The following is a 14,475-nucleotide window of genomic DNA, read 5'->3' as shown; positions in this document are numbered from 1 at the left end:
TAATTTAGTGAACCCACTACATTCGCTCGAAGCCAAGTATAACTTTTCTTAATGAAAAGATCCCAAGATCAGTCTGACCTGAGCTAGTTGTCTCATACAGAATGCAATTGCTCCTTGCACATTTTGGTTCAGAAGAATTACCCTTGCTTCGTGTTCTTGTTAATTCCCCTTCTCCAACTTCAGGCCTGATAAAGCCTGAAGTTGTCGAAACAAGGAACTGCAGATGTCAGTTTACTAACAAAAGACATAAAATGCTGTAGTAACTCAGCGGGTCAGGGAGCATCCCTGAAGAGGTAACATTTTGGGTCGGGACTCTTCAGACTGATAGCAAGGGTGTGGGGGGGGGGGGGGGGGGGAGGAAGGGAAGAACGTTGTTCCTTCCATCTCCTGCAATCAATATGAAGAAGAGTCGCAACCTGTAACAAAAGAGAGTTCTTTTACCCCCACCCCTGCAATCAATCTGAAGAAGAGTCCCGACCCAAAACGTCACCTGTCCATGTTCTCCAGGAATGATGCCTGACCCGCTGAGTTACTTCAGCATTTTATGTCTTACCTTGGTAAAGCTGAATTTGGCTTGGCTATGGCACCCATTCTTTTTCACAGCCTGTTGATACTGAATAGCATCTTGTTGGAAAATGGCCTTCAAGGCAGAATCGTATACTATCATTCTCAGGATGAGAGTAGGAAACATGCAATCTGTTTGTTTATTTGCATGCTCGAAAAATGAAATAATTTCCACTGGGTCCTTAACTTTGAAAGCTTTCAAACCATTGTGCACTTGGCAGGAATAAACTTTAATTCTTTTTCTTCCTCTACATACTTGCTGCGTACATATACATGCAACATCAGGATTACATCTATGAACATTTTTAATTAAAATCCAAAATTGTTGTTTTGATCACAAAGCATACTGCTGTTTAAAAAAAAATCTGGCTTTGCTATGAAGCCAAAAGAGACTGCAGATGCTGGAATCTGGAATAGAAAACAGAACTCTGGAAGAACTCAGCAGTCATGCAGAATCCAGACCTGATGCACAACCTCAACCCAAAATGTCGATGTACATCTTTTGTATCCACAATTGCTGCTTGACCTGCTGATTTCTTACAACCTTCCACTATCTCAGTTAAATTTCAGTATTCAGTTTATAATCGGGTAGGATAGATAAATTTTAGTAACCATGACTTGTGATTATTTTGAGCCCAACCTGCTTGGCATGAAGAGGGTGTTTCAGACGTGTGACCTTCAAAGGTCAGCAATGTTAACCTGCTTATTGTTTTAATAAAGGGAATAACGTGTAGTGCAAGATAAAGTCCAATAAAGTCCAGTTGACGTTAGTCCGATGACCTCCAATGAGGTCGATAGTAGCTCAGGACTGCTCTCTACCAACAACTAGAGTGCAGTCAGTCCTGAGCTACTATCTACTCATTGCAGACCTTCAGACTATCTTTAATTGGACTTTGCTGGCTTTACCTTGCACTAAACGTTATTCCCTTTATCAAATATCTGTACACTGTGGATGGCTCGATTGTAATCATATATTGTCTTTCCACTGACTGGTTAGCACGCAACAAAAGCTTTTCACTGTACACGTGACAATAAGCTAAACTAATCATGTTTCTGCCTCACTCTTCCTGGCCTTCCAACTAACTTTCAGGTATTAGATGGGCAAGTCTGGGTGTTGGCAAAATGTATATATTGTCGGGGAATCGAGGAGAAGCTTCTTTTGCTGGGTGAATTGGCTCCTCTTTTAAAACAAAACTAGAGCAATTACAAAATAAATAACTGGGGTAGGAATTTGTCTTGGCCAGTCGCACCAAACCTGTTGCATTTGCTTGTTAGACCTCCTGCCTGTTACGTAGTTCCTGCAGGTTTAGTGGAACCGTGCGTGATGTTAACATACAGCAGTCAGTTCTTGCAACAACACAATTCCACCCCTTTGTCTTTCTCCACCAGCTCAGAGTTGTCCTGATATTAACTGCATGTAACGTGTGATAACAGATGAAAGCCGAGGGGGGTGCTTTTTCTGTCTTACTCCAAGGAAGGAGGAGTTCCCAGAAATGGAAGCCCTCAAACATGTTTTATGTAGCCGCTGCAGACTTTGGTATTCCATTTGTTTTTAATTCATCTTCACTCGTTCTCATCTTCACATGCTGTTTACGGGGGAGTGATTGTCCAGTGTTCGGGTTTGCCGTCTTAGAAGAATGCACGTTTATGCAGGACAAGCTAACCCAGGTCATGGTCATTCTCCTCCTTATTCCCTAGGGAACCATCTATTGATGTGGTCTGGTCAACACTGATTTGGCCGATTCCATTTGAATATCCCGTGTTTTTGAGATTCGTAGGAGCAGCTGAGAGATTTTGCAGTGACCCATTTGAAATCCAGGAAAATTAACAGTGGTTTTTATGTTTGTTTTCTGCTAATTTTTTTCTTCGAAGTTCTTGCTGTGATGAGCTGATTAAGGTTAAACTTTTATTATAAATGTCACATAAGCATTTACCAAAACTGTGCTGCAATAAGGTCTTCATCTGTACAGATTGATTTGAGAACTGACCAAGAAACATGCTGTTAGGGACAGAAAATGTCCACTGTTGCCGGCTCTCTCAACTATAACCTGATGCAGGAAGCACTGTTTCTTCACTAGTGTGATTTTTGGCTCTGCAGATTAACAAAGACAAATCTCTAAAAGGCCTTTATGCAAAAAAGTGACAGTTAATTGTTACTGTAAATTATTGCTTTAAATTGATATTCAAAGTAACAGTGTCAATAAATTTTTTTCAAAAGTGTTCAATTTGAATTTGTGACGCTAATTTTCTGTTGGAAACCGTCTTCTATGGATGTAAAAATGGGAATTTGCACCTTTGTTCCTCATCTGCCTTTGTGAAGTGAGGGATCATCTTTTGCTGCATGAGTGGTTCTCATGAGACATTGCTTCAATATGCATACATGGAGCCTTGAGAGATCCAGCTTGGGCTTGTTTTGGACATTAATCCAATTCTTTTTGGGACTGAGTTTTTCAAGAATGACGATTGATGGCTCTTTCACATGCTGGGCACTTTTGCAGTGCAGCTCACAACTGGACAATGGTGAGCATAGTGGAAAAATTGTGCAAATTTACACAATAACAAAAACAATTCCTTGTGTACCAAGGTGGCCGCCTGTTGTGCTGTGAAACGTGTCCAGCTTCTTTCCATCCCGAATGCCTGAATATTGAGATGCCAGAAGGAAACTGGTACTGCAACAATTGTAAGGTTGGCAAGAAGTCACGGTACAAAGAAATAGTCTGGGTCAAGCTGGGCATCTACAGGTAAGTTAATGTTCTCAACGTCTTCAAAATGACGTGTCTTGTTAAGGTGGGGTGGCATTGGGCCAGCAGGTATTTTTCCTATATTAAACCAGGCATTAGGCTGAAATTTGATAATAATGTAACATTGAAAGAAAGAGAAGGTGACTTTTGTTCTGATGTTTCCCAACTGGGACGGAGTTGCAGTCCCCTTTCAGGGCTGATAATTCAATTGGAAAAAACAACAAACAGTAACATAGATAATGAATTAAAATGCATTGGAAAATAATGCTATTCTGGATTAATGATTCCTTTTTTATGTATGTGCGAGTTAAAGGTGCTTTTTGAATTGTAGAGTCATACAATGTGGAAATGGGCCCTTCGGCTCAATTTGTCCATGTTGATCAAGGTGCCCCAACTATGTTTGTCCCAGTTCTTGACGTTTGGCCCATATCACTCTAAACCTTTCTTATCCAAGTCCCAGCCCAAATGTCTTTGAAATGTAGTTATTGCACCTGCTTCAATTGCTGCTTCTGGCAACTTATTCTATATATCCACCACCCTTTACGTGAAAAAATTTCCCCTCCAATTCCTATTAAATCTTGGTCCCCTTACCTAAAATCTATGTCTAGAGTGCTTGATTTCCCTATCCTGTGAAAAAGACTGTGCATTCACCCGATCTATTCCCCTCATGATAAACAACTCTATAAGATAGCCTCAGCCTCCTGCACTCCAAAGAATAAAGTCCTAACCTGCCTAATGTCTCCCGATAGTTCAGGCCCTTGCATCCTGCCAATATTCTTGCGAATCTTCTCTGCACTCTTTCCAGCTCAATGCCATCCACCCTAAAAAGTATGACCAAAATTGAACATAATTCTCTCAAGTGCGTCCTGAGCAATGTCCTGTACAACCGTACACTATAACGTTCCAGCTTCTATGCTCAATACCCTGTCTGATTCTGAATACAACACAATACAATATATCTTTATTGTCATTGTACCCAGGGGTACAACGAGATTAGGAATGCGCCTCCCATACGATGCAATAGTTTAATTAATTTAGACAACAGCAACCCAACGAAACAATTGTAACAGAAGATGGGACCTGAGACATTGTCTGCCCATTACCTGCACAGAGACTGCCTGACATGCTGAGTTCCTCCAGCAATTTGGGTTTAGCTCAGGATTCCAGGACCTGTAGTTCCTTGTGCGTGCATTTGCCATTTCTCAGCCCAATTGGGCCGCAGGTCAAAATCCCACTGTAATTCCTGATAACTACCTACACTGTCTATGACACTACCTACTTTAGTGTCATCTGCAAACTTACTAATCCTGCCTTGTGCATGTACTTTGTATTTGAATTCCAAAAAAACATGCATTTGTATACTAGGGTGCCTTCTTTGGCTAGCCTGCTTTTGCAAATAATCTTCAGTCATGCACTCCAAAGTCCCAGAGTATTCATGAACTTCAGTGTTGAATGTGCATTACCTTGCCTCCTTTTCCTTACAAGATTCATTATCGCGTGTGCATCCAGAGTGTTGGCCTTTGCCACTTTTCTACCCGCTGGCCAGTCCTGCAGTCTTTAGCTTTCTTTCTCGCTTGGCAACTTCTTGAATTTTTGACTTTTGCATTCAAGTCCAACAAACCATCAGATTGATTCATGAAAGCAATCAGAATTTATATTACATGACTGTAATTTATTTCCAGCATCTGTAATTTTCATTGGTTTTAGATGTATATTACCTTTATTTGGTGGAAATCCCAGGGAGAGTTCAGTTTTGTGAATAGTGTTTTAAATCTTATTATTAAAAAGGGCAGACGAAGAAGGTCTTTGAGAAATCAACTGTTTCTCTCACTGCAGATGCTGCCTGACCTGCTGAATACTTGCAGCATTTTCAGTTTTTTCAGTTTTCAACATTTGTTGTTTTTTGGGGTTGTTTTGTATAATTTGGTTTCAGAAATGAAATCCAAATGTTTTCAATAGCTTTGATTAAAAATTGTTGATATGTTTTCATAGCCAATAAAAGTTGATGGAATTGCTGAATATTATAAAATATTAAAAATATGAATAGATGGTATCTTTGGCCTATTGTGTCAGAAGTTACATTGGGAGTTTTTGAGGGTGTAAATCGGATGGGGTAGACCACATTGCTTTTGTTAAGGCTGGAGAGCAAATAGCACCAATTGGGGCATCTTGGTCAGCATGGATGGGTTGGGCTGAAGGCCCTGTTTCTGTGTTGGTTATTATATTAATTGGGCAGATGGTAGTACATGGGGAAAGGGACATACAGTCCAATTAGTTTCTCATTGTTCTATGAAAGTGCTGAAACAAGTTTGTGCGATGTTAACTTTGGTCTTGTTTCTGTGATTCGATTTTATCATAAATCAATCGCTCCATGCCAAATTCTTACAGTTGGACAATGCCTTAAAATATGGTTCACAGTGTGTCACTAATGGAACTGAAAAGTAGATACTGAGTCAGAAGGTGATATTAGGAGGCCATGTAATAAAAAGGAACTGCAGATGCTGGTGTATACCAAAGATAGACACAAAATGCAGGAGTAACTCAGCAGGTCGGGCAACATCTCCAGAGAAAATGGACAGGTGACGTTTTGGGTCAGGACCCTTCTTCAGACTCAATTCAAAGAGGAGATGAGAGGATTGATGATGGGAGGGTGGTGGTTTATTGTCAACTTGGACTTTACCAAGATTCCACATGGTAGGTTGGTCTGGAAGGTTAGAACACAGGGAATCCAAGATGAGCTCACCAACTGAGTGAAATAAGCTTTATGGAAGGAATCAAAGGGTCGTAGTGGAAAATTGTTTTCAGAATGGAGGCCAGTGACCAGTGGTATGCTGCAAGGATTGATGATGTGACTCCAATTGCTTGTCGTCGTTAATTATTCTTATCCAAATCATTAATAAGTTTGTGGACGACACCAAAATTGGTGGTGTGGTGGACAGTGAAGAAGGTTGTCTAAGGTCACAATCGGATCTCGATCAACTGGGAAAATGGGCCAAGGAGTAGCAGATGGACTTTAACTTGGACAATTGTGAAGTGATGTATTTAAAAAGGGGCAGGACTTTCACAGTAAATTGTAGAATCCTGGGGAATGTTGTTGAATGGAGACCTAATTATTCATAGAACAAAGGGCCAAAGACACCCATAGGCAACGGGTGGAAGACCACTTCAACACCACGGACACCAGAAGCATGTGGCAGGGTGTCAGGGACATCACTGGCTACAAGAGCAGCCCTGCCTGCCCCCACAGCGATATGGCATTGACCAACGAGCTTAACACCTTCTTTGCCCGCTTTGAAACTGGCAAAACCACCTTGAGTGAAAGAACCCCAGCCGAGGCGGTGGGACAGGTCTTGCAACTGAGCACACAGGAGGTACAACGCGCTCTGCAAAGGGTCAACCCACGCAAGGCTGCAGGACCGGATGGTGTTCAAGGAAGGGTACTGAAGGACTGTGCTGAACAGCTGGCTGAGGTATTCACCAAGATCTTTAACCTGTCATTATCTCTGGCTACGGTCCCCAAGTGCCTGAAGTCGGCTATCATAGTTCCGGTGCCGAAAAAAGCAAAGATCTCCAACCTGAACGACTACCGCCCGGTTGCCCTAACGCCGATTGTCATGAAGTGCTTTGAGAGGCTAGTCCTCTCACACATCAAATCCAGCATCCCTGACTCACTGGACCCACATCAATTTGCATACAGGGCAAATAGATCTACAGAGGACGCCATCTCTCTGGCTCTTCACACTGTCCTGACTCACCTAGAGAGACAGGGCACGTACGTGAGGATGCTATTCATAGACTATAGCTCCGCCTTCAACACGGTCATCCCCACCAAGCTCATCACCAAACTCCACCAGCTAGGCCTTAGCTCGTCATTATGTGACTGGATCCTGGACTTCCTGCTGGAACGACCGCAGGCAGTGAGAATGGGCCCGCACCTGTCCTCCACTATCACCCTGAGTACCGGCACACCACAGGGCTGTGTTCTGAGCCCCATGCTCTACTCCCTCTTCACACACGACTGTGTTCCTGCATTCGACACCAACACCATTGTCAAGTTTGCAGATGACACAACGGTGATCGGGCTGATCACCAACGGGGATGAAACAAACTATAGAGCGGAGGTGCAGAACCTGGCGGACTGGTGCTCGGATAACAACCTGTCCCTAAATACCACCAAGACCAAGGAGCTGATCATCAACTTCCGTAGGTCACATAACGGGGAATATGCCCCGATCTCTATCAATGGGGTCAGTGTGGAGAGAGTGTCCAGCTTCAAGTTTCTGGGCACTCACATTTCGGAGGACCTAACATGGTCCAATAACACTGCTGCGCTGGTCAAGAAGGCACAACAAAGACTGTTCTACTTAAGAACACTGAAAAAGTCTGGTCTACCCCAACAGCTGCTGAAGACCTTCTACCGCTGCACCATAGAGAGCATCCTAACGCATGGAATCCCTGTGTGGTACCTCAGCTGCACGGAGGCAGAAAGGAAAGCTCTACAGCGGGTAGTCCATAGAGCTCAGAGGGCCATCGGAACACAGCTACCAGACTTGGAGGGCATCTACAACACACGATGCCTCAGAAAAGCCACCAGCATCCACAAAGACTCTTCACACCCCTGCAACAGTCTGTTCGAACTCCTTCCATCGGGCAGACGATACAAGGCCTTCTATGCCCGCACCTCCAGACTCAGGAACAGCTTCATCCCCAGGGCCATAGCTGCTATGAACCGGTCCTGCTGAGCCGGATGGCCACAACGCATAGATCAACTTGCACTTTACCCTGTCCAAAACTGTTACAACTGTTCGTTTCGTTGGGTTGCTGCTGTCTAAATTACCTAAATTAGTGCATCGTATGGGAGGCGCATTCCCAATCTCGTTGTACCCCTGGGTACAATGACAATAAAGATATATTGTATTGTATTGTATTGTATTGTATTGTGAACAAATGATCGACCTCGACATGGACTTCGTGACTTCCATCTTGTATCTCTAAGCTGATACCAAACTAAACCTATTGAGAGATTAATTTATTACTTTAAGTTGCCCCTAATGAGTAGGTGAGTGGTAAGAGAATAGTTTGGAGAGTTGAGAGTAGAGTTAGGATAGAGTGGATGTGGAGAGGATGTTTCCACTAGTGGAAGAGTCCAGGACCAGAGGCGATAGCCTCAGAATGGAAGGAAGTACCTTTAGAAAAGAGATGAGAAGGAATTTCTTTAGTCAGAGGGTGTGAATCTGTGGAATTCAGTGCCTCATACAGTTGTGGAGGCCGTCAATGGATATTTTTAAGGCGGAGATTGACAGATTCTTGATTAGGAAGGGTGTCGGGGGTTATGGAGTGTAGGCAGGAGAATGGTTGAGAGGGAGAGATAGATCAGCCATGATTGAATAGTGGAGTAGACTTGATGGGCAGAATGGCCTAATTGTGCTCCTAGAACATCATCGGCAAGTAAAAGTGAATATGTTGCATCAAAGTAAGTGAAGGTGTTGAGGCAGACAGGAGTGTGCTGAGAGCTGATATAGTCTTGCTGGACTGCAGGGCTTCCTATATCATAAGAAAATACGACAAGAAAAGTGTTTTGTGTGGAAATTTTTGCTTGATCTTCTGGTGCCTCGAACTGTGGACAGCGTAGCTGCTTCCTTTTGATGGTCAAATTCAAAGTATAGTGTCCTCTTTTTCCAAGAAGCTGTTTTCTGATGTTTTGGGTCCAGTGACAGTGACATGAATGATGGGAGATTTCTATTGCAGTTTATTAATGCATTTATGAGATTGAAGTTGATGTATTTGTGGTTTGCGTGTGTGTGGTGTGATGAACTTGTGGCACTTTTGGCACTTGTCTATACTCTGATTTTTTTTTTCCAGGTGGTGGCCAGCTGAGATCTGTAATCCCAAATCTGTGCCACTTAACATTCAAGCAATGAAGCATCATATTGGAGAATTTCCCGTGCGTTTCTTCGGATCAAACGATTATTATTGGGTGCATCAGGGCAGAGTCTTTCCTTACTTAGAAGGGGACAAAGGCAACGTGTCAGATGGTCGAGCGGGCGGCATTAATGAGATATTCAAGAAAGGTAAAGGTCCTCTGTGTAAGCCAAGATTTCCGAAGGTGCTAAATGATCAGTCTGTGATCTTAAACACAACGTTTGCATGTTTACTTTTATTATCTGCTTTACTGCTGCCTCCCTATGGTGGCACAGCACCAGAGACCCGGGTTCAATACTGACGGGTGCTTTCTGTATGGAGTTTGCACATTCTCCGTTGTGACTGGGTTTTCGCTGGGTGTTCTGGTTTCCTCCCACATTCCAAAAACGTATTGGCTTCTGTAAATTGTAAAGTGTCCCGAGTGTGTGCGATAGTGCTAGTGTAGAGGGTGATAGGAAAGAAAACTGCAGAAGCTGGTTTAAATTGAAGGTAGACACAAAATGCTGGAGTAACTCAGCGGGTCAGGCAGCATCTCTGGAGAGAAGGAATGGGTGACGTTTTGGGTCGAGACCCTTCTTCAGACTGATGGTCGGTATGGACTCAGTGGACTGTTTCCATGCTGTATCTCTAAAGTCTAAAGTCACTCATTATTGTTGATGGAGCACTCCAGTTTAAAAGCATCTACACGGCTCCTGGAACCTGGCCTTGGTCGATTCTGGCATGGGAAGTAGATCCATATTAAATGCTTTTCATCTTGTTGGGTTGAGGAAAGAATCTGAAGTGCCCTTTGAATCTTAAATGTGTCTCCTCGTTGAGAACATTAATGATGATGCTTTGTAGATGTATTGAGTTCTTGATACTTATTCCTGGAAGTGGCTAGTTCTATTCCTGTATCTAAGGAAGTACATGGCAGTAACCATGTAAGCATTCTTTGGTGGTTAGTGTACAGAATGGAGAAGTGGTTAATTCCAATTTTAAATATATAATGTTTCCTCCACTCTAGCACTGGAAGAAGCGGCTAAACGATTCCAAGAGCTGAAAGCACTGAAAGAGAGCAAGGAAGCACTAGAAAATGAACGCAATGATAGAAAGCCACCTGCATACAGATTCATTAAAGTAAGTGGCGTGAAACGGTGTAAAATTAATCTGAGCAGCAGCCTACACCATTCTCTAGTTCCACTACTGCCCTCAGTCACACTGCATGGAAATCGGCTCTTCAACCCAACTCGTCCATGCCAGCCAAGATGCCTGACTAAGTTAGTCCTGTTTGCCTACATTTGGCTCATATCGCACTAAATCTTTCCTATCCATTAACTGGTCCAAATCTCTCGTAAACATTGCAATGGTATCTGCCTCTGATAGCTTGTTCCATATTTTTACCACTCTGCATGAAAAGCCCGCCCCTCGTGTCCCTTTTGAATCTTTCTCCTTTACGTTAAACCTATACCCTCTCATTTTAAACTCCCCTACCCTGGGGAAAAGACTGCGATCAATTACCTTATTTATCTCCCTCATGATTTTATAAACCTGCATAAGGAAACTCCTCTGCCTCCTTCGCTCTGGGAAAAACAGTCGCAGGCTGTTGAGCCCAACAACATTCTTATGAAACTTTTCGGCACCCTTTCTAGCTTAATTACATCTTTCCTTTTGTGTTGTGACCAGAACTACACTCGTATTTCAGGAGCAGGTTAACCCATGTTTTATACAACTGTAACGTGAGATCTCAATTCTTGTACCCTGTGCCCCATTGGTGAAGGCAAGCATGTCATATCCCTTCTTCATCACCTTGTTTTCATGTATCACTGCATGTAAAGGGACAATGTACCTGTCCACTTAGGGCTCTCTGTTCTACATTCCACAGATGCATTGACTGTATGTCCTACTCTGGTTTAACTTCCTTGCTTTGCCCACTGTCATGTTATCCAAAACACCTCTTCCTCAGTCATAACTTGCACCTAATCTTGTTCACCCATTACCACCGTGCTCATCACTTGCACTGGCTTCTGAGGGGGTATTTACAACATCATTTTAGAATCCTTCCCTGGCCTGTCATTGCCGAGACCCCAAGCTCTGAAAAATCCCCTCTTTAGATCCCAGCTCTCCTTTTTAAAAGCCACCTGTGGTCATATGTAAAATATTCCTTTAGGTGGCCCAATGTCCCATTTTGTTTGGTAACCTTGCCATCAAACCAGTTATGTTGCCATACTCGTAGGAATACTGGTAAAATTAAAGTCAGTCGGTGTGGAGGGAGAAACATTTCAGTGGTTGTGGCAGAAGCAGTATGTTGGAAGTTAATCATCTCAGCCGCCGGACACAGAGGGACGTCCCCAGACAGTGTCCTCGAACCAACCATGCTTCGTCAATGACTTGGCTTCTACCATAGGGTCTGAAGTAGGACTGTTCGCTGATATGCGAAAGTGAATAGTATAGCATTGCAGCACCCCTTATCCCTACGAATCCTCTCCGGTAACTTGCTTACCACAGATGTTCGGCTCACTGGTCTCCAGTTGCCAGGCTTTTCCTTGCAGCCTTTAGAGCCACAACACCAGCCACCCTCCATCTTCTGGTACCTCGCCTGTGTGCAGTGATGATTCGTACATCTCAGCCAGAGCACCTACAATGTCTTCTCTGGCATCCCGCAATGTCTTTGGACATATCTGATCAGGCCCAGAGATTTATCTAACTTCATATGCCTGCAGGGCATACAGCTTTAGGGTTAAGCCTTAGTATTAGGAGGAGCTGGGATAGTTACAGCCCTTTGGAACTGTACTTCAGTCATTTTTCTGCTTGCAAAGATCAGGAGCAGGAAACGTGCCTCATTATATTTCAATGCGCCCTCTTCTGCAGTTGCATGTCTGCACACTCCTCACAAACACCCCCACCACCCCATTTTCATTGTTCCCAGCTTTCTCCACGGATGTATCGGAAGCCAGTTGTAGTTCCCTGACTGATACTAAATCCATCAGCGTAGACCATCTGACTATCATAGCTCCGGACTTAATTAGCTTTAATAATTTCAGTTTTTATCTTCAACTTGAAATATTTTTGGAGCAGTGCACGACTCAATTTTTACAGTGCCATTTTATATTTGTATATCTCGACTCTTGTATTGAAGTAAACTCGTAAACAGGTTAATTAAAATACAATGACAAAGCAATTGTGTGAATAATAAGTCCCACTTGCACTTGTCTTTCTTCTGCAACAGGCAAACAAGCCGGTTGGGACGGTGCAGATTCGCATTGCTGATATGTCAGAGATTCCCCGGTGCAACTGTAAACCCACTGATGAGAACCCGTGCGGGCTGGACTCTGAATGTCTGAACCGAATCTTGATGTACGAGTGTCATGCCGCTGTCTGTCCAGCCAGAGAAAGGTGTCAGAACCAGTGCTTCTCTAAGCGATTGTACCCGGACACGGAGCTTGTGAGAACAGATGTGCGAGGCTGGGGCCTCTGCACTAAAGTCGACATTAAAAAGGTGATTTTGGCCTTGCCCCTTTCTTCCCTCTGTCTTGCCGTGTAATGGTCCTGCCATCATGCTCGGTACAGACATTGCAGGCCGGATGGCCTATTCTTTTGCTGTACTGTTCTATAAAATGCTGCTATACATCAGAAAGGAATTACTCATAAGACATGGGTGTAGAGTTAGGCCATTGGGCCCATCGATTCTGCTCCACCATTCGATCATGGCCATTTATTTTTCCCGCTCAACCCCATTCTTCTGCTTTCTCCCCGGAACCTTTGACGCCCTTACTAATCGACACATATTAGATGCTGATGAATAATGATGTGTTCCGTCCCGCATGCTAATCAACATGCAGATATTCACACGAATGCCATATATATATTAATGATTTGGAAGAGGGAATTAGAAGCAACACTAGCAAGTTTGCGGATGACACAAAGCTGGGTGGCAGTGTGAACTGTGAAGTGGATGTTAGGAGATTGCAGGGTGACCTGGACAGGTTGAGTGAATGGGCAGATGCATGGCAGATGCAGTATAATATAGATAAATGTGAGGTTATCCACTTTGGCGGCAAAAACAAGGAGGCAGATTATTATCTCAATGGTATTAGGTTACGTAGGGGTGAGGTGCAGCGAGACCTGGGTGTCCTTATACACCAGTCACTGAACGTTGGCGTGCAGGTACAGCAGGCAGTGAAGAAAGCCATAACGAGAGGATTTCAGGATAGGAGTAAAGAGGTTCTTCTGCAGTTGTATAGGGCCCTGGTAAGACCACATCTGGAGTATTATGTACAGTTTTGGTCTCCTAATTTGAGGAAGGACATCTTTGTAATTGAGGCAGTGCAGCGTAGGTTCACGAGATTGATCCTTGGAATGGAGGGACTGTCATATGAGGAAAGATTGGAAAGACTAGGCTTTTATTCACTGGAGTTTAGAATGATGAGAGGGGATCTTATAGAAACATATAAAATTACAAAAGTACTGGACAAGCTAGATGCAGGAAAAATGTTCCCGATGTTGGGGGAGTCCAGAACCAGGGGCCACAGTCTTAGAATAAAGGGGAGGCCATTTAAAATTGAGGTGAGAAGGAACTTTTTCACCCAGAGAGTTGTGAATTTGTGGAATTCTCTGCCACAGAAGGCAGTGGAAGCCAAATCACTGGATGGATTTTAGAGAGAGTTAGACAGCTCTAGGAGCTAGTGGAATCAAGGAATATGAGGAGAAGGTAGGCACAGATTATTGATTGTGGACGATCAGCCATGATCACAATGGATGGCGATGCTGGCTCGAAGGGCCGAATGGCCTCCTCCTGCACCTATTTTCTATGTTTCTATGTGTGGGTGTGATATTCAAGACACCTTTACCTGTTCTCGAGAGACTCATCTGCCATTCTTCCACACAGGGGCAATTTGTAACAGAATATGTCGGTGAGTTAATTGATGAGGAAGAATGCAGAAACCGCATAAAGCATGCTCACGAAGCCAATATTACCAATTTCTATTTGCTGACCTTAACCAAGGTAAGACCAAGTGACGCTCGTTTTGTGGTGCTACTGAAAGCTGGATTGGGGAAAGCAATAATACAATGGCTTTTGGCCTCTAGCTTGGGGACCTTTACAAAGCCCCTGCAACCCCACATGGGGACTTCTACAACACCCCCACACCTCTCCTCTGGCAGTGCTTCCCGGGCCCTGACCACTTGCCCAGCTACTTTTGATTCTTTGGCCACTTAGCTGTTCAATGTCTATCTGTTCTGTCCATAACATTAAATGATTTTAAATATCCCT

At 43.6% G+C, this 14,475-nt stretch overlaps 1 protein-coding gene across 5 annotated transcripts in view; it reads left to right on the top strand.

Annotated features, from left to right (window-relative positions):
- nsd3 (nuclear receptor binding SET domain protein 3) overlaps positions 1–14,475 on the top strand; it is an 89,152-nt gene that overhangs the window by 64,300 nt on the left and 10,377 nt on the right. For all 5 annotated transcript variants that reach the window (XM_078429082.1, XM_078429081.1, XM_078429079.1 and 2 more), the window contains 5 exons: positions 3,149–3,305; positions 9,168–9,376; positions 10,231–10,343; positions 12,433–12,702; positions 14,092–14,208. In XM_078429082.1, the coding sequence (XP_078285208.1) occupies positions 3,149–3,305; positions 9,168–9,376; positions 10,231–10,343; positions 12,433–12,702; positions 14,092–14,208 (866 nt within the window). The remainder of the gene's footprint in view (positions 1–3,148; positions 3,306–9,167; positions 9,377–10,230; positions 10,344–12,432; positions 12,703–14,091; positions 14,209–14,475) is intronic.

This window comes from Rhinoraja longicauda, chromosome 36 (genome assembly GCF_053455715.1).
Source record: "Rhinoraja longicauda isolate Sanriku21f chromosome 36, sRhiLon1.1, whole genome shotgun sequence".
Taxonomy (NCBI): Eukaryota; Metazoa; Chordata; class Chondrichthyes; order Rajiformes; family Arhynchobatidae; genus Rhinoraja; species Rhinoraja longicauda.
Note: the sequence above shows the minus strand (reverse complement) of the source record. Positions and strands in the feature narration are given on the sequence as shown.